This window comes from Gracilinanus agilis, chromosome 5 (genome assembly GCF_016433145.1).
Source record: "Gracilinanus agilis isolate LMUSP501 chromosome 5, AgileGrace, whole genome shotgun sequence".
Lineage (NCBI taxonomy): Eukaryota > Metazoa > Chordata > Mammalia > Didelphimorphia > Didelphidae > Gracilinanus > Gracilinanus agilis.
The window spans coordinates 73,291,379-73,311,953 of NC_058134.1; the positions used below are offsets into that span (position 1 = coordinate 73,291,379).

At 34.2% G+C, this 20,575-nt stretch overlaps 1 protein-coding gene across 4 annotated transcripts in view; it reads right to left on the reverse strand.

Annotated features, from left to right (window-relative positions):
* Positions 1 to 1,067: 1,067 nt before the first annotated feature.
* The window catches only part of EPC1 (enhancer of polycomb homolog 1), a 65,993-nt gene continuing 46,485 nt past the window's right edge, over positions 1,068 to 20,575 (reverse strand). The window contains exons 10-15 of one of the 4 annotated variants that reach the window (XM_044678532.1): positions 18,391 to 18,743; positions 7,972 to 8,090; positions 7,804 to 7,890; positions 6,584 to 6,725; positions 6,109 to 6,475; positions 1,068 to 2,426 (exon numbers count right to left, since the gene is read on the reverse strand). In XM_044678532.1, coding sequence (XP_044534467.1) covers positions 2,354 to 2,426; positions 6,109 to 6,475; positions 6,584 to 6,725; positions 7,804 to 7,890; positions 7,972 to 8,090; positions 18,391 to 18,743 — 1,141 coding nt within the window. In that variant the 3' untranslated portion in view covers positions 1,068 to 2,353. The remainder of the gene's footprint in view (positions 2,427 to 6,108; positions 6,476 to 6,583; positions 6,726 to 7,803; positions 7,891 to 7,971; positions 8,091 to 18,390; positions 18,744 to 20,575) is intronic. The other 3 variants (XM_044678535.1, XM_044678534.1, XM_044678533.1) reach the window with 3 other exon arrangements.

Consider the following 20,575-nt stretch of genomic DNA (forward strand, 5'->3'; position numbering starts at 1 on the left):
TCTTTCTCTGTAAAAGGAGGGGATTGGGCTAGATGACTTCTGAAAACCCTCTCTTTTCAGCTTTAAGCATATGATCCTAAAATAATCTTACAGTCTACAAAGTTTATAGAAAAGTTTTCATGTTGCTTATAATTTCATACAATATATTTTTCCTTCTTATTTTTTTGTTTATGTACTCTGTTTAGTGCACCTCTTTTAAGAGCAGAGCATATGGTCTAGTCCCATTAAATGCAAGTTTTGTGTGGCCACTTGTTCCGCTATTCAATTTGGTCGCAAAGGTCTTTAGGAGACCTTTGAGAAAAGCCTCCTCTCTCCGCAGGTGAATTTTAATTTTACCAAACATACAGAACCACTGGGGATTAAAAGCCAGAACCTTAACTCCCTTTTTAGTGGTCTATTTGAGAGGGGGTCAATGAGTAGGCAGAAGTCGGGTGTGGGACCTCAAGCACTGGTGCTGAGTACTGCTGGGAAATGAACATCAGCCAACTGAGAACCATCAATCCTTTGGCAGAGGGCTACTGCTACCTGATAAATTTAAGTATTTAGAGCTACAAGCATACCTATTTGTGTGGCAAAAAGCCTGATAGCCAGTGACAGAGTGAACAATCATATTTAGCAATGGCCTCAGGGTAAATCGGTTCCATGCACTACTCTAAAAGGGTCTGAGTCTTTCAGAAATCAGGATAGGCCAAAAACAAAGGAGAAGGGTCTCCACCTCAATAGCCACAAAGACCAGGATGGAATTTCTAAAGGGTCAGAGGTTTGGATTAGTCCAAGAGAGAAGGAGTGAGATGAGATAGGTGAACCTAACAGGAACCTAAAATACTTTGGGGAAAGCTAGAGTCGGTCATCTTGGAAATCTGCCATTTTCAGTCACTTCTCAGAAGTACTGACAAAGAACTGAAATCCCAACCACCCCACAACAATGATCTCTATTTTACACCATGATGTAATGATGAAAAGGTGATCCATCCCCAGCCTCCCTCCTTTTATTAGTCACTGAGTTTTAATCAATCACATAACAGCATTTATATCTAAAAGAAAACTGAACACCACCACACGTTAGCCAACATGTAATGCCCTGGGTTTATTTTGTGAGAGTTCTGTCACAATTTTTCCAGGTGGGATTAAAAACCTTAAGGATAGTGTATGCCGTTGGCCTGGGCATTCAGACTTCGGTACTGACAAAGCACTAGTCTAGTAGTCGTCTGTTAAGTACCATTCTCTTCACAGAAGAGAGGTCAATATTTCCAAAGGAAGGCACCCGATAGTTGTGGTTCTGGCCTTGCAGCCTTCTGGAGAATCTTAAAAGGAAAAAAGCTGGCTGGCTGTTTTTAGAAACTGGAATGATGATACACGTACAGCAATTACTGCATTCTTCTCCCTTATATCCTTTTTCTAAAGAACAAGTAAAGAATGAAGTCTTTTAAACAATTCGACAATTAAAAAAAATACAATTTTGTGTGCTAAAAAAAGGGCAAGACAACATAAACTCCAGTTGTAAGGACTCCATTTGCATACTTGATTTAACACTTTTTGGTGTGGAAGGAAATGGGACTACTGGGCTGTTTGTGGAGCAGCAACATAACCTTAGTGCTTTCAGTACCAGAGACCACCCACAGCTTTGTGGGTGAGTGGGGATGGGAAGATTCAAGAGACTTCATCTTTAGCTTGTTACTTGTCTTAATGATAGTAGACCAGGAAGATCCCCATTTAATAGTACATTCCCCATTTTAAACTGATGCCTTTTTTTGTTTAATTCTGTATGTATGTCACCATTTTTTTTCACATGATACACAGAAAACTCAGGGACCCAGAGGGGAACCAAGTTATGTTATACCATTTACAAAATACCAAGGAGTCCACAGCTACCTAACACATTTACTACAGCACAGGAACCAATGAAGGTACAGTGTACAAAAAACTGTAAACACGGCACAATAAATAGATAAAACAGCAGGTTCCGCACCATGCACATGATGTGATGACACTTCATCTCTATACAATCTCACATCTCACACTCTTTGTTGCAATTGGTTTCCCTCCCCCCTCCCCCCCCAAGTGCAAAGCATCACAAATGAACATTTCTGTATTCAAGTAACATATATACAAGGGTATTACAAATATGCAGTACTGTACAGGTAATTGCTGTCTTCTTAATTTACAGATGTTGATTCTTTCCTATTAACAGTAAGAAAAGAAAATCAAAGCATGAGAGATGTGCATTGCTGTCTAGTCCCCACAGCTGCCACGGAAACGCATGTGTTGCATTCCACCATCCCCTGCATTCAGAACGCTCCTGATGCACAGCACCTAATCGAGTCCCCAAGGCTGCAGCTCCATCTCGAAGGAGCTACGTCACCTCCATCGCTACTGTAGTGTCCGCGAGGCTGTTCAGTGCCGGCTTTTCTGCTTCGTGGTTTTCCCTGTTAAAAGGAAAGTGCATTGTTTACTTGCTATGTAACATAAAAGAGCAAAATACCAATTCATTTTTCACCAAAGTCTGTTAAAGTTCTAATTTATTTTACAAAAAAAGAGAAAGAAATGACACAAAGTTGATTATCTCAGAAAGTTATGCTAATACTAACTACTATCGAGGTTAATTATATAAGTATATATTAGTAATCAGCAACCACTATCTTATCTCCTATGTAACTAGTCAACAATGTAGTTGTTTTGGTAACAAAATGCTTTGATAACTTATAGAAATCTACTAAAATATTTGAGTTTTAATTCATCTTCCACAAAACCTTTAGAAATTGCTAAATGGCACAAAACTAAATTGTTTAATTTTCCTCATTTTGACTCCAGTAAAGAATGTCAGTAAGTAATTGAAAAAAATGCCTCTAAGCAAATCGCTAGGCCTAGTCAAAGGTAGATTTTAGAGAAATTAAGAATTTTATGTAATAATGGAGTTTTGAAAACGTTCATTATAATCTCCAAGCATTCAAAATCAAAGAATGGGAGTCCACAATACATATGATGAAATTAAAGTTACATTTGGTGCTTACTATTTCCAAGAGTGGGGAGGGAAGGAAATAATTTGAATCTTATATTTCTTATAATTTCAGAAAATGTATGTTGAAAACTGATATTACATGTAATTGGGAAAATAAAATATCTTTGAATAAAAAAATTAAAAACAATAAAAAAATTTAAGTTACATCTAGGGGTCAGATTTAACATTTTTATTACAGCTTACCATTTATACACTCTAGATTAATTTATTTAATTTCTAACATGTCACTACTTGTTTCAAATATATCTTACATGGATAGGTTCAGAGAAAAAGGCTTTTCTCTTCTAAAATGGGCAGATTATTTTTTCAAGAATCTGTAAATCATGAGGGCTTTATAGAAAACAACTCAACTGAAGTGGGATCCCGAAAGCTTGGATTTTTTTTGACAAACCACTTGACCTCTATGACCTCCAGTTTTCCTCATTTACAAAACTGATAGGATTGCCCTGGAAAATCCCCAAGATCCCTTTCCAGCTCTAAAATTGTATTAAAACAACAACAATCTGAATCATTTAAAAATAAAATAGCAACATGGCCTCCATGCCAAGAGAGATTTAGTTCACTCTCGGGATGATGGTGAAGCCCTAGGGCAAAGTAAGCTATTGTCTGTCAAAATTGACACAAACAATAGTAAAAACTACTCTTGTGGAGAAAGGAGAAAAACTGAAGAGACTTGTCAGTGTCATTGTGGGAGCCAGTGAAGACAGTCCTGATCATGACAAAAGGGAAGGAATTCAACTATTACTCACATCATTTTTGCTCTTTTAAAGATGAAATGCTGCTTTTTAACAGTAATACTATAGCATATATTCTACTTTCTGATTCATCATAAACCTGAGAATCAGTTCTGCCAACTTCTTAATTTTTTCTAGATGTGAATTATGCATAACATCCATTCTTATCAGCTTGTTGCATAAGAGGAATTGAGCTCTTAGCAAATTTAGATTAGTTATAAACAATAATTCCTTGATCATAAGGTCTAGAACATATGTGAAGTAATAATGATAACAAAAACAACCACTGCTACTACCAATTTAAATAGCACTTATTATGTGCCAGGCACAATGCTAAGTGCTTTACAATTATTATCTTACTTGATCCTCACAAAACAACTCTGCTAGGTTGGTTCTGTTATTCCAATTTTACAGATCAGGAAATTGAGGGAAACAAAGAGCTAGTCTTCAGGCTGGATCTGATCCTTTATATTTCTCTCCTAAATCACCTAGAATAGATATGGGAATTCTTACCAAGAATCAAAAAGATGGACCAAATGAAAGTACCTTCAAGTCAAAAAGTAGTTTTTAAAATAAAATTTGTATCTACTAGTCTTTGAGCCATATTTCATCAGCTCCTGTTAGTTTTTTTTGGAATCTCTCTCTTCCCTATCCCATTCTCCCTTTCCACTGTGCTACTACCCTAGAGCTGAAAGGAACCTTAGGGAGAGTCTAATCCCTCCACTCTTCTTGTTCCAATTCATAGAGAATTGTAGCATGGTTGCCATTTGAATACAAGTGTCCTATCATCTCATATCTGAAATATTACAACTGTACTAACTAGTTACTTTTCCTGTCAGCCAACTGCTATAAACCTTATTTCTGGCTACTCACCTTCCCAAATCTTCCAACTGCAGTCAGACAAGTTTACTCACTGGTTCATTAAAAATACCTTCACATGTTTTCTCATTTCTGCATTTTTTTTACCAGCTGCTCCACCTTCCCAAAATATCTTCCTCCCCTTTCTCTCCACTTAACTAATAATGAAGCAATTATGTGGATATAGCACTAGACAGGGAGTAAGAAAAATCTGAGTTCAAACCCTGTCACACATTTATTAGCTGTCTGATTACACACAATTCATATAATCTTTCTTGGCCAACTTCAGTTTCTTCACCTGTATCATCTCCTATTTTATAGGCATTATATCAGGCTAAAATATATAAAAAGGACTCGGCAAAAGTACTTAAAGCACTAAATAAATATCAGCTATAATTTTACTAACCTTTCAAGAAAAAGCAAACTGAATCTCCTTTATAAATCTCCTGTCCCTCTCTTTACCCAGACTAAAATAAAGGCTCTTTCTTTGCATTCATGTGGTAGATATTTACCGTACAATTCATTTTGCAATCATAGCAGTCATTTAAAGAAATCTCTTCAAATATCAATCTACTTAAATTTTTTAATGAATATTTTTGTGGTTTTGTCTTATTTTCACAACTAAACTCTTAACAATATTAGATAGTGCCTTACAATTCTTAATATCCCCCAGATGTTTAGCATAATACCAAGTGCCTAGGGTCCACAGTCCAATAAATATTTGCCACTTCCAACCACAGTCAGACTTATGTGAACAAACATTTTGGACTTAATGATGAACACTGACTATAAAACATTATGAACCACAGGTTGTTACAAGGAAAGCATCTTGATATGACTGAAGTCAGAAGAGAAGAAAAGGGATTAAACATCGATATGGTGCCTTCTATGTGCTAATAAGCACTTCACAAACATTATCTCATTTGCTAACTTGTAAATATTATTGCTAAGTCACCAAATTTACAGAAAATGGAAACAGTACTTCAAAATTGGAGAAAAGCAAATGCCCCAAATTTTAAGAAAAAAATGAGAGGAGGAGAATAAAATATGCAAATTAGCCCAGTATTAAAACAGTTGGTTTACCTATGCTAATTGCTATAGTGAGAAGGAACAAATTCAAGAAATGTACTCTCCTAAGGACTACTATTAGCTGTAAGAAAAAGGAATGGCAGAAATACTTCATCATGGTGATAGGAATTCATAGAAGGTGGTGAATATTTAGATGAATTAAAGGAAATTATATATGTAAAATACACACACACACACACACACACTGAGGATATTGCCTCAAAATCCAAAACAGAATATCATAATTTCCCAGTTTAATTGCCAAACTAAACAAGGAACTGATTTTAACCTATACTAAAAAAAAAAAAAAAAAAAAAAAAAGATTGCCACTGTTAAGGGGGTAAGATTATATATAGAAATGGGAACACCAACAATTGGTATTCTGTAAGACAAAATAAACAAAAAACAGAACATGCATCCTCTACTCACCTTGGAACTGTATCTACAGAGGATGAAGATGGGACCTTGGGCACCTGACAATTTGCTGCTGCAGACAGCTTTAAGGCAGATGATGGAACAGCACTTATAGTCCTAGGTATATGTCGTGCATTTAATGTGGTGATAGAGTTTACAGTGGCGACTGAAGAGGGCACAGTTAATCGAATATTGTTCCCAATCAGAACCTGAGTTGTTGCAGAATTGGCAGCAGTCACTTGATGACTCAGTGCACTGTGGGAACTTGAAGTCTGTGTTATATTAGAAGGCTGTAACAAGGTTGAACCTGCTGTTGATGATGGACTTGTATGTACAAGTGCTGTTGGTGTAGTACTACTGAGGTGTAAGCCCTTATATACTCCTATAAAGAAACAAAATTAAGAATTCAGAAAATATTAACTTTGCTGTGTCTAATGCAGAAACTTATTTTAAAATAGGAATATCAACTAAAATGTCCACATCACTGTACCTGAGGCTTGAAAGATGCCATTCATTCCAATTCCAAGCACCACATCATCCTTCATCTTGAATCCCATCAGTTGTTCTGATGTCACCAAAGCAGAAGCAGCAAACTGAGCACTAACGGAATCCAATGTCTTGGAAACAAAACCCTTAAAAAAAAAAGAGCACAAATTATTGTACCATTTAGTTACTGCTAATGTATATTTAAATCTGCATGGGACAAGAGACCCAAAGTTAGGTAAAAAAAAAAAAAAGAAAAAGAAAAAAACCCCTAAACTTGGTAAACTAGTAAAACCTAATGCCTTTTGATATTCAGAAAAAAAAACTGACATAACAGTACTTAAGAGGTATTAATTTTATTCTATTATCTGAATTAATAAAAATTTATTCCAGTTAATGACCCAATGAATCTTGAGTATCCTTAAATGGTAAATGGAATCAGCATTAGATGATTTCAAAGGGGTATATAAGAAACAAGTAGAAAAGTTACTAAAATTATTTCAAAAAACATAAAAACCACAAATAAGTGATTAAGTAGTCCTCCACCTTTAGAGATAAAACCAATACCTCTCCATTTCCATTTTCTTCCTTATTGCCTTTCCCAAATGTACTTCTAAAGGTCCTTTCTCTGAGAAATCTAAAAATGAGATGAGCATCTTGACAGTAGAGCCTGTAGGGGACTTTTTGGGGGTATGAGTTTGGGTGGGAGGAATAGCTCTCTCAAGCATCTATTAAAATGTTTTGCACATAGTAGGTACTTAGTGTTTTTACTTAATGATAATATGATAATAGCCTTTGTAAGATTAGCTCAGGTATACTGGAAGACAGACCCATAAAAAAACAAAAAAAGGAATAGTTCTTAGAAGATGCTGATTTTCATGGGCCCAAGACTTCAAAATTATTACCATTTTTAGTACAAGGACCTAAAGACTGAAATATCAGTTTTTAGAAATTAAACCTATGTTATGTTTAAATAATCAGGATTTACTCAATTGTAGGTTTAAAAATAATTTTCTTTACAGCAGAGATGGTATGATTCAATAAACTAGTAAAGCTTATATTACCTATCTATGAAAAAACTTTTAAAATGCTTTTGATAAATGATATGTGAAGTTCTTTTAAGAGGTATATTAGTGGACCAGCTTCACTAATCTGGAGACAAGATTCCACCTTATTTCGTTTTGTTTTTTTAAAGGAGGGAGCAGAGCCAATGCCTGCTACACTCACCTGTAGAGTCCCTTCTAAACCCTGAACACAATGGCTATGATGCAGATTCAGGTGAAAGCCACTTTGCTGCTGGTTAGATGCAAGGTTCTATGACAACAGGTGACAATTAGAGATGAACTCTGGCGGGGAAACAATGAGGGATAATCATAAGACAGACAAATCCCTCACCTGTGGAGTGTTGGTAGAGGAATGACTATTTGCTTGCTGCTGATGGATTTGTGCAAGCTGCTGTTTCTGCATGAGTGCCAGCTGCTGCTGATGTTGCTGGTATTGTTCGGCTGTAAATGCTGAACAAAATACAAAATAAGAAAGCATTGCATCAAAAAAGTTATAAAAAATTTGAAATCCTAAAACAAAAAAGATTCCAACATCACAAAAAAAGCCTTCGTGTATAAGATCAGAGTCCCTAAATGGTTCCTGATCCTGCTAAATTTATCTCAGTTTGCTAGTTGACAAGCACCCTGTAACATTTTATAAGAGTGACTCGAGTCAAAATAACTTCCTGACCGTTTAATCTTAGGAAAGTGAAATGCTCACTTCCCAGGTTCCACACAATTATTTCTGTAAAGCGGTGACACTTTGCTAGACAGTGTAAAAGGTTAACACCAGCTTTCACACCCACAGGTTTGGATTTAAATTTTAAGAGCTTAACAACAATAAATTTGTTCATTAAAACCAGTTTCTATTTCATCCGCATTACATTTCCAATGCACTGGATGACCCCTAACAGTTCTGATATTTATCATTTTACATTGTTTCCAATTTTACTTATCACACAAATTCCCTCCATATGAAGGATACAAGGTTGTTGGTTTGTTGTGTTGTTTTTTTTTTTTTTTTAAAGAATTCATCCTCTAAATATAACAGGAGGAAAGGAGGCTCCAAAAGTAAAGGTCAATTACCCAATTTTCCCCACCCAATTAACCCACCTGGAAAAAATCCAGTCAATAAGAACGGAGTTGTTTATGTTGATTTACTGTACAGAATGATGTCTGAGGAAAGACACTGTGTTATGCTACTTATGTTTGTCTATGGAGAGCTCAGTTCTAAAAAAAACAAACAAAAAAATTTTCATTTATTACCCCCCAAAAAGGGTGTGTGCAATTTTTAAAGGAAACCTTTCTTGCCAATTAAAAAAAAGGAAGGAAAAAAAGCACATACATTCACAATACATCAGGCTTAAAGGCTTCTTTAAGAAGTCTGTAATTTTCGGGTAAGAGTTTAAAAACAAAAAAAGTAATCATGCATTTATATTTAGGGATTGCAGGGAATCTGAATTTCATGCAGATTTCCTGAATCCAAAGGTTAATATGTTTTCAAAATACGTTTTTTTAAAGTAAAAAATGAAAATAAAAATAGCATAATTGTATTTTGATAGTTAGCCAAATATTATTCCATCAAATTTGAAGTTCCTCAAATGTAACTCATAAAGGTTCTCTCTTCCCCCAAGATACAGTTCCAATCTAGCGAACAGTGATAAGTTACTCTTAGTTGAATGTAAATTCTATCACCTTTTGATGGGATTAGGAAGCAACAGACAGGTATGTTAAATCTCTGGCCATTTGATGTATGTGTCTGTGACTTTCGTAACTTAACTGAACTACATCTGTATAGTTAAGGGAAAAACAATATGAAAAAAAATTTCTGTTATTATCCATTTCTACTGACTAACTTTTAAATAATAGGTCTTTGAATGATTTCCCTTTCCTAATATTTTTTTTTTATTTGAACTTTTAGAAGTAGAATTTTTGGTCTTGTTTTATCCCTTAATATTAGCAGATAAGTAGTTCTCTATTCGACATGACTACTGACAGAGCTTTCTGAAATGGGTTGTGAGGGTTCAACAAGGTTTATAAAAAGACAAATTAATGAAGTTTAGAAATGTAAATAAAGATTATGGGTTATTTCTATTATTAACTAAAAAAGCACATAAATATACTTAAAATAAGGTATTCTCAATTCCCTAATGTTACATTTAAATTAAATAAGGGATACACCTGAGTTTCTTGATTAAAATAACAAGTTTTGCTTCCTAGTAAAGAACCACCTCATATTTACATTATGGCTCTTAAAGATTAACCCATTATTTTTCTATGAAAGTTAATAATTGAGACCCTATTCAGTAATAATTATTAATGATTTTTTTAAATTTTGCTAACATTATTTCTAAATAGTACCTGAATATAACATAATAAATAAGAAGGCTCAAATCAAGACTGTTTTAAATTCCAATATTATTTTTGTTCTATTAAATAATGGAAATAGAAACCCATTATTCCCACATTCATTGGACACTGTCTAAATCTCAATTTAATAAGATGTAACTGATTTAAAAACCAAAAATATGAGCTCTGTATGTTTTAATAGCTTAAAATGGTGATTTTCTACGAATGCTATAGATTTGGAAATAAAAGCACAATACACATTTGATCCACAGTAGTCATTTGTATGATAGTAATACCTATTTTCAGTTAATGCTAGAGTTGCCAGAATTAAAACTTTAATTCCAAGTCTGTTTCTCCATAAGAGGGATTATAGAACAGGGAAGCATCACAGGTAAACTTGAGGTTCACTTCCAAACTAGGATAAGCTTCATCGAATTTGTAAATAAAAAAGAAGCCTCATTAAAAATCTTATTGGAAGGAATATAACAATTGTAAATTGGATATGAGAAACTAGGTTGTTTTTGTTTTTTAAGGAATCATAAGTCTGATGCCTCAAGAAAAAAAACTTGCTATCAGATTGGAGTTGATGGCTGTATTTGCTTTATAATAGGAGTTGAAAGGTAGATATAAATGGAGAGATATATAAAGTCTGCAACCCCAGTGAGAAGTTATGCTTGCCCTGGTCTCAACTTTCCTTTCTTGGTCTAAATGGACCAAATGATCTCCAAGAGCCTTTCTAATTAGAAAATTCTAATATTTTTCGACCACAAAAAAATACTGGATCAAAGCTCTAGAATCCCAGCTATATAAGTCCTGTTTTATTTCACTTCTTTGGACTGCAATTTTCTCATTTTATAATATGAGGGTTATCCTAAATGATCTCTAAGACCTCCTAGTTATAAATCTTATGAAAAGAATTAAACTCTGACAACAATGCTGTTAGGGCTATTATATAACTCAGAAGAAAATAGTAGACGAGCTTTACTGTGAGCAAAAGTAAGAAAATACTTTTAGGTATTTTAATGATAAGCTCTCCAAATTGTGACAGAAAAAAATTTCTTGGGATCCATAGGAAATGTCTAAATACACCAATTATTATGTGATTATGAAATTTGTGAATGTCAAGCTGGAGGAGAGAACATAAAAAACAGAAATCCAATAAAAACACCTAGAAAGATGGTCCAATCTAAGAACAATTTTAATAGGTATAAATGTATTCTGCTTTGGGTCAGATGACTTCTAGACAATCACATTTTAAGAGGGAAACTGGCAAATTGGAATCGTTTATAATGGGTAATAACAGGACTTAAAACAATACCATCCATACCAGGATAAACTGAAGGAATTAGGGATGCTTAACCTAGTGAAAATACTTTTGAGTGGGGATGTAATATAAGTTCCTTTATTCAGTTACTTTTGGACAGTAGGACATTTGAAAATGTTATTAAGACATTGTTCTACTTGGCTCCACAGGGCAGAATAGAGAAAGACTTTAGCTAAATATAAATTGTATAACCATTAGAGTTATTCAAAAGTAAAATGAACTGCCCTGAAAAGTAGTACATTCCTTATCACTAGACATCTTCAAGTGTAAACTGGATAAAAACTTGGGGATGCAACTATTAGGTAATCTCTGATGTATATTCCAATTCCAAAATTATGTGGAAAAGTTTATAAATTTTAAAAAAGATCTTTTTGAGAAAGGTAAATAAAAGACCCTTTCAGATAATTTACCAAAAAGCCTTGGCTTCTATTGATTTAAAAAGATGTTTACATCTTTTTTGGGGGGAGGGGGAGTTTTAAGTTCTGCTTTGACGACATATGCTAAAAAGGCCTAGTATTCAAATTTACACAAAACTAGGAGCATATTTTATATAGCTCAAAGAATCAAGATATAAGGTGTTCTGTGTAAGCTGCAATGATGGCTATAAACCATTAAGATTGAACTTAAAAACGTTAAGTCCTACTCTGGGATTTAAAAACCAAAAATAATACAAATTGAGAATGGGAGAGAAATAGCATGACAGCACTTCGTGTGAAATACTGGAACGAAAGCAAAAAAATCATCATGGCTGTTTTCAAATATCTTAAGGGCTGACTTGGAATATTTCAAGAACAGATAAACCTCTGTTGCTCCAGAAAGCAGAACAAGTATTAGTGAGAAGTTTCAAGTAAATTTTGGCTCAATAAGAGAAAGAATTACCTAACATTTGTAGCTTAACTGTTCGACAGATAGGTAAACCAGACTCCTAAAAGTAAGAGATGTTAGGGAAGTACCCTGCTCCCCTCCACTTTTTTGTTAAATCAGTTGGGAAGGTAGACAAGATGACATAGATATGCTTTTTCTAACTCCAAGATTCAAAGATTCTACACTTTTTGACCAAAACCCATGATATGCCTGAATTTGGAACACTATATTGCCCTATATTATGGCAGACAACGTAGGCCTGCAGAATAATGTCTAAGAGGATCGAGAGATTTGCGGAAAAGAGGTAACAGTTGCTGCAGATATCAAGAATTTGTATATTCAGTATACAATGGTAAAACTTAGCAAAGAAAATTATCAGTGTCTATGATCTTATGAAAGGTATAGATAAAATGAACATAGACTATTAGGACTAATTAGTCCTAATTAGTTTTGAAATATAAGGTTTGAAATATAAGAAATCAATTTAGAACAATTAGTACTAAGTACTAATTTATATGGTATTATACCATATTTATACCAAGAGATGGTATAAAGCTGAAATTGTAAATAGGCTTTAATAAATTCATAGATGACAAACCACAAGGCAGCAAGGGAAAAGAGGATGACTAAGGGGCACATCTCTCAATTTTTGGAGTTTGAAATTCAGATAAGCTAATTTTGTCTTCTCATAAATTGTTATTCATTATCACTGTCAGAGATATATCTTCGGCTGGATGCACCAGGGCTTGATTCAGTGTTCTTATATTAAATGTTTATTTTTAAAAAGATTTAAAAATCATTGCTAAGAAGAGATCTGCAGCTAAAGCACCAATAGCTGTTACTTGAGGCAAAAACCAAGTGCAAGAAAGTATTTCTGAACCAGAATGCTTTTTGGAAGCACTTACAAATTTAAAACAAACGAAAAAAAACCCCTTACCTTCTGCCTGAGAATTGATACCAAGTATCAGTTCCAAGGCAGAAGAGCAATAAGGGTCAAGCAACTGGAGTTAAGTGACTTGTCCAGGGTCCCAAGCTAGGAAGTGTCAGAGGTGTCATCTGAATCCAGGGACTCTTTGTCTCCAGCTTTGGCTCTCTATCTCTATCCTAGGAGCTTATACATTTTTTTCAAAAGGAATAAATTTTTTTTTTCCTGAGGAAGTTTAAAACAAAAGATTTATTTTATTTTAATTTTATTTTCATTTTTTTTTTCACCTTTGGAGTATAACAATAGTCTTCTATTTGGTCTCTTTGCCTCATCTCTCCTATTGTAATCCACTCCATTTTTTAAAACTCTTACATTCTGTTTAAGAATTGGTACTAAATATCGACCAAAGCAGAACTTTGTCTTAGAATTGATACTAAGGACTGATTCCAAGGCTAAGGAGCCTTACGGGTTGGGCATTTGGGGTTAAGTGACTTTCCCAGGGTCACACAGCTAGGAAGTAAAACAAAAGTTTTTAAAAGATAATTTACTAAAATGTTTTTAGCTTTTATTTAATGGGGGGGGTATTAAAACTTCTGCTTTGGAGACACATGCTCAAAGAATATGGCTACTGGAAAAAAAGTCAGTGTTTTTTGGAGTTATTTTTCCCAATTTTAACACTTTATGTTACAATGTTTTGGGATTCATGAACTCCCAAAGCAGAAGTCTGGCCTAGCTGACATAAAATCTCAAGTATACTATTTTGTTATAATGTTTCAAATTGATCAAAGCTGACATGACAGCTGGAAAGCTCTAGGCTTCTTGGGTTATTCAGAAAGTTCTGTTAATGGTACCAATTAAAATTTAATTAATTTGGATATAAATTTAATTATGTTTTCTTATAGTAGAATAACCACTTGTGGATCACTGGTGTTATGTGGTCTACAATTTCTGATAATACTACCTAGTCCCTCCCTTTATGACCATAAGATAGAGTGCAATCATATTCTATGTCCTAACCTGAGTCTAGACTATTATTCATATAGTTTTTTATTTGAAAGCCAGTTAGAAATATTACGAAGATTTATAATTGGGAATGAACCAAATAATATAAAATCTCAATACTCCATAATGAAGAATTAGGCAAAACCATTAAGGTGAGGTCAGGGGTCAAAATGGCTATTTTACATTAAATTCCATTTTAAATTAAAATTTCCTTTTCCATGTTTGACCTAATCTTGAAAATTTTATTTATTCATTTCCATATATAAATATAAAATTCTATCACTGAAAATGAAGATATTCCCATCAGTGGTTAGATATCAGGCCTTTAGCTATTCAGATTTAGAACAGATCATTCTAGCCACAAATTTTATTAATCTATGAAAACAATCAAAACTTCAATCAAGACATGAAGCTTAGAATACATGTATCTAAAATGATGATGAAATCTCAAAGACTAGAGTTTGAGGTTGATACAGAGAACTCATATCTTCTAAAAGTCATTATTCTATTATAAATGCTTTCTCGACACCCTCCTAATGCACTTTCTGATTTCTACATAAAATACCACCTAAAATAAGACAAGATTTTGCTGGCTGTGAAAGCACCTGTAATCTTTGGCACCAGAGTAAGCTGAGGCTGGTTGGTGGGCTGCTTGATGTCCAGCAGATGGTTTATCAGGCAGCCTCAAGAGGGATGAACCAGCCCAAGTTGGAAATGGCACAGGCAAAGCTTCTGTGCCTACTGGTAGTGGGCTCAGAACAAGGAACGGCCAACTATACTTCCTCAACTTGAGAAAGACAGGGTAATCCAGTCTCAAAAGAGATTTATTAAAACAGTGGTATGTGACAAGCTAATATATTTCTGTATAGACACATATTGTGAATATAAATAAAAATCTATTTCAGAGTTCAAAAGGAAACACTAATTTTCTGTAAGTGCTTCTCAATAAAGATTGCTTGCTACCTATGCCAGCAAGATATTGAAGTAAATATTATTAATGATGGGATATCCTTTCCCTTTCCCCTACAGAATATAGCTTAACATTTGTTGTTTTGAGGATGATAAAAATATAATCTGTAAGACCTCTTTGAGGATCATAGACTAGAATCTCAATATTGGTAATCTTGTAAAAGTGTCAGCTCATGATTTTACAGATACACATTTGTAGTCAGACTACTATTAGAAACTAATTTAAATCATTGATTTTATACCACTAACAATTAAGAAAACAAAACCCATTGGATAGTTACAAAGAAACCTACATCAAGCTTTTCACTTAAGAGACCAAAGTTATCACTCATTCATGAGGAACTAACAACTGGTTCTCAGTAGTTCTGGATATAGACCAAACAATCCTTTCTCCAATTTCCTTTAATATTAGTTAAAATTATGGCATCATATAAATAAAGATAATAACACCTTGCTTATCCACAGTTCACTTATCTAGCAGTCTCACCTATGCAGAAAAATAAGACACCAGGAATTAATACCTGGGGGAGGTGGGGGGGGGGGGAGGAATGCTAAGAAGCTAAAACAGACAAGACTATGCTTTAGATCATGTACCTTGGTAACAGGAGAGACCTTCAGATACTTATTTTTCCCTTTTACCTATAGTTCTAAAAAGATTAGTCATCCAGCTCATCAGCCCACTGATTAGTAAGAGCACAAATGGGATGGGGTAAGGATAGGTAGGTGGTACACATGCAAACAAGGCATATAGACAGCAGCAAGAAGTGACATTTCATAGCAAGGGAAGGAAAGAAAAAGCTCAAAAAGCAGTATGGGGTCTTCTAGCAAAGGAGTAAACAACATGACATCCCCTAGGAGTTTTTCACACAAACATATGGGAAATAATGCTTATAATGATGTCCAAAATTCATCATGAAATTATCTTCCCTATAATTTAAGAAGACAAGGGGAGTGTCTTTAATAGTTGTAAAAGATTTCCATCAAATTGAAATGATAAAGTTTTCACTGTGAAAGGAGTAAAGCCCCAGGTATTTAGAATATTTATTTTGAGAACAATTCATTCCTAGATAATGTCGGAAAAATGAAGCATTATTGTAGATTTGATATCCATGATACAATTGTCTTAAATATACTACAAGTCCTAGGCAAGAATTAAAGAATATATAGTACAGTCATATACAACACAGATGAAAATACAGAAGAAAAAATGTTATTACTAGCTAGTCTCTTAAAATTATATATATAAATGAAGCACACTCCTAAAAAGAGGACTCTACTCTTCATTTTTAAGCCAGTTTTTTTGATACAATAACCTAATGCTAACTTTCTTAATATTCACCAGAAAAGCACAAAAGAATTATTCAGCAGATTATTTTTAGGACACTAATGCCTACTTTGGTAGCATGTTAAAAACTATTTACACCAAATATAATATTACAAGGGATACAACTATACCAATTTTAATTCCTCTATCTTGATGATGAAGGTTTTCTTTGACATGGTATATATGACATTTTTGTAAAAAACAAACAAACAAAAAAAACAACCCAGAATAATCTAAAAAAAATTTCTTTAAAAAATTAAAGTGTGAATAATGAAGAAAAATAATACTGGATTTGTTATCTCAGGAAAAACATAAAAAGGGCTTAACCTATAGTGTAATTCATTTTTTTTTTTTAAAACCCTTATTGTGTATTGGCTCCAAGGCAGAAGAGTGGTAAGGGTAGGCAATGGGGGTTAAGTGACTTGCCCAGGGTCACACAGCTGGGAAGTGTCTGAGGACAGACTTGAACCTAGGACCTCCTGTCTCTAGGCCTGACTCTCAATCCACTGAGCTACCCAGCTGCCCAGTGTAATTCATTCTACAAATGATATCCCAATTTAATTTTTGAACTAAAGCAGAAGCAAATAGTTCAGTAGTATCAATGTTAAATTGAATAGAATTGTATAGGCTAATAGACATTTACTGGCAAATTAAAAGTGGGATTGTTAGGTCAAGACTGAAATGATATAAATATACCCCCTTTAAAAAAAACAAAACACCTTACTTTCTACTTTCTGTCTTAGAGTAAGCATTGTTCCAAGGCAGAAGAACAGTAAGGGATAGGCATCTGGGGTTAAGTGATTTGCCCATGGTCATACAGATAGGAAGTAACAGGCTAGATTTGAAAAACTATAGTAGAGTGACTTCAAATGTTGGGCTTTTCAAAGTGTTTTTTTTTTTTGTTTTTTTTTTTAACTCTTACCTTCCGTCTTAGAATCAATACTTGGTAATGGTTTCAAGGCAGAAGAGTAGTAAGGGCTAGGCAATGGGGATTAAGTGCCTTGCCCAGGATCACATAGCTAGGAAATGTCTAAGGTCAGATTTGAATCTAGGACCTCCTGCCTCTAGGCCTGGCTCTCAATCCACTGAGTCACCCAGCTGCCCCCTGAAACAGTGTTTTTAATGGCTAATGACAGTAGCAAACTTCCCCTAAAAGTTTACATTTCTTCACAGTAAAGGTCATTAAAAACACTGGGATTAATTATTGGGGGACCCTGTAGAATACATTTTTCTTGAGAAATTTAAGAAAAACTAAATATTAATGTCTCTGGGAAGGTTTAAATATAATCCTGGAAGTTGTGAGAAGGATGAGTTAGCCCAATTTAGGGCATCTTTTGTTCTATATTTGAATTTATTTGTGGTGACATTCCTTTTTGTTCTATTTGTTTCAAATTATGAATAAATTTTAGAAAGAATTTATGATTAAATGAATAGTTTAGGAGGAGAGAATTTATTTCAGACATACTTTACAATGATGTATTAGCCATAAATTAGCTGTCATCTGAAAAGAAATATGGAAGTAACTTTTTGGTTAGAAATATTTCATCATCTAAAAATTATATTGTTGCCCTTTTCCAAATTATTGTTATTTCTATTTTTTGCCCTACCTCAATAAAGGAGGCCATAAAAATAATTTCTGATCTCTGCCTACAGCTAGACAAAATGAAAGACTGGAAAACTTCCCAAGTATAAAGATTAACAGTTTAGAGACCACAGAAGGGTGACTTTTGACATAAAATTGAAATAGTTTATTTATCTTATAGTTCATCAAGTGCATTCTAGAGAGGAATTTTATACATAAAAAAAATAAAAAGTGACAAATTGCCTTTGTAAATAAACTATACAAAATGTTCAAAATAAAAATTAGATCCCAAGTGATTTTTCAGTGGCTTAGAGAAAGCTAAGATTTACCTTGGACAGAGACCACAAAGAATAATAAAATTGATGAGCATATTTTAAAGGGTCTACACTGAACTTTATATTTCAACAGAAACATGTATTAAAACAAACATACCAAAGTGTGCTGTTGCACTGCTACTTTTACTTTGTGTGGAGGTACTGCAGGTCTGGGTCCCAGGTTGTGCTGTGCCTGTCCGATTTATACTCCTATATAATTTCCTACAGGAGAGCTCATCATTGTCACTGTCATGTAGGGATGGTGTCCGAGGCCTAAAATGCCGCCATCTACATGATTTGATATTGACTAGTATCTGACTGAGGTCTTTAGAGAAAGATTTGTCCGAGGTATTTGTTTCTGAGGTATTGGCAAATTGATTGATTGGAGAGTGTTGTGGGGAAGAAAGCATTTCCAAATCCAGCTGGCGAAACATACTGTCATAGTCTGAGTGAGTTCTGTCCAGTAATACCCTAAAATCAAAGCATAAATTAATAACTACTTAATAATCAAAGAGGAACAATTTTTAAATCAACTATGTAAAAGACCAACACATTCAGAAGTTACTGTCAAAAATTATTATATTTAATTTTTTTTGTTGCAACCTGGTACATGTTCTAATTTTCCTTACATCTTGTGTAAAAGTTTTCTTTGACTTATGAAAATTCAACTTAATGCTAACATTTATTTTTTTGTATATGTATTTGTAATTTCACAATTAAAATGAATCCAAATATACGTGTGTGTGTGTGTGTGTGTGTGTATGTGAGAGAGAGCACTTATTATAGAGTAGTAAGTCTCCATGTATTTATGACCTGGCCCCAAAAAATCTAAGTTATTTAAAAACATATGCAGTGTTCCATTTCTTTCTTTCCTGCTGACATTTTTTTTTTATTGAAGGCTGTAAAAATAACCAGAAAGATAAATAAATGTTGATGCAATAATCTATGTCCTAAAGTAAGGAACTTTCTTTCGATGCATTGTGTCCCTTCGCAATTGCCTTCAAATCATAGGAGACAGTGATTCCAAGTCACTTCCTTTTCCTTTGGTTGCTTTCTGCTGGATTTCAGAATTAGTATTTCCCTCCCAAGAGTATTCCTCATTTATCAGTCAAATTCATCTAGATGGAGCACATTTTATTCTCTTCCACAAATAGGACTCATTTGTTCACAATTGGATCATAATGCAGAGAGATCAATTTCTCTTGTAAGTAGCTTCTTTTGGTGTTGAAAGGTGTAACTTCTCCCTGCTTGGTTCAACATTTTTCCAAGGGTTTTTGACTTACTCTAAGCAAGGCAGTGGAGAGTGGCATGGTGACAGGAAAGTAGAGCAGCCTTTCCAACTCACTAAAGCCCCATAGCTGTATGAAACCTCTCCAACTTCATAGGCAACAGCTTCTGGCCAGTGCTTTCTTTCTTAAAACAGATATAATTTTCCACTCTATTTTGATTTCCATTAAAAAGCAGCAACACATTTTCAAAACATATCCACCTTGTTTATTTAGGGAAAAAAAACTCACAAGATTTTTTTTTTCTGAGGGAGAAGACAGGAAGGAAAGTTGACTTGGGAAGAAATAATGGCAAATGAGGGCCAGGAGACCTTGTGTCCCAGGCCTTAGGAAATATATTTTACATCGACAAAAAAAAACAAAAAACAAAAAACCCAACAACTCCTCTCTGTATGGCTCTACCTTAGATTAGCAATGTTGTAATTAATTAAGAAACTTTTCACCAAAAAAAGTTTCTACAACAAAGGACTCACTGCCACCATCAACCCCATCAACAAATCAGCAAGTACCTATTCTGTGCCAAGCATTATACAAAAGCAAAAATGAAACTGTTCCTGCCCTCTAAAGAGTTTCCAGGCCTCTCACTGGAGATACTTTTTATGTATAAATAATATTACTGAAACATTTGCACAGCACTTACTATGTTTGAGAAACTGTGCTAAGTGCTTTACAATTATTACCTCATTTGATTTTCATAATAGCCTTTGGAGGTAGGTGCTATTACTACCTCTACTCTATAGATGGAGAAACTGAGACAAACTGGAGTTAAATGACTTGCCTACAGTCACTCAATTGGCTGCCTGGGGCTCCTATTAATCTCACGCCTTCCTGGCTGCAGGCTTGGCACTCTATCTATAGATATATCATCTAGCTGGCCCTTTTAAAAATATATAAATACACTATAAATAGGGGGAAGGTGTAAGATGGGAGGCATTAGCAGCTGAAGAGAACCTTTTGTAGATGGCAATATCCTGAGTTTTGAAGAAAACAAAGAAGTAGAAGTGATAAAGGAGTAAA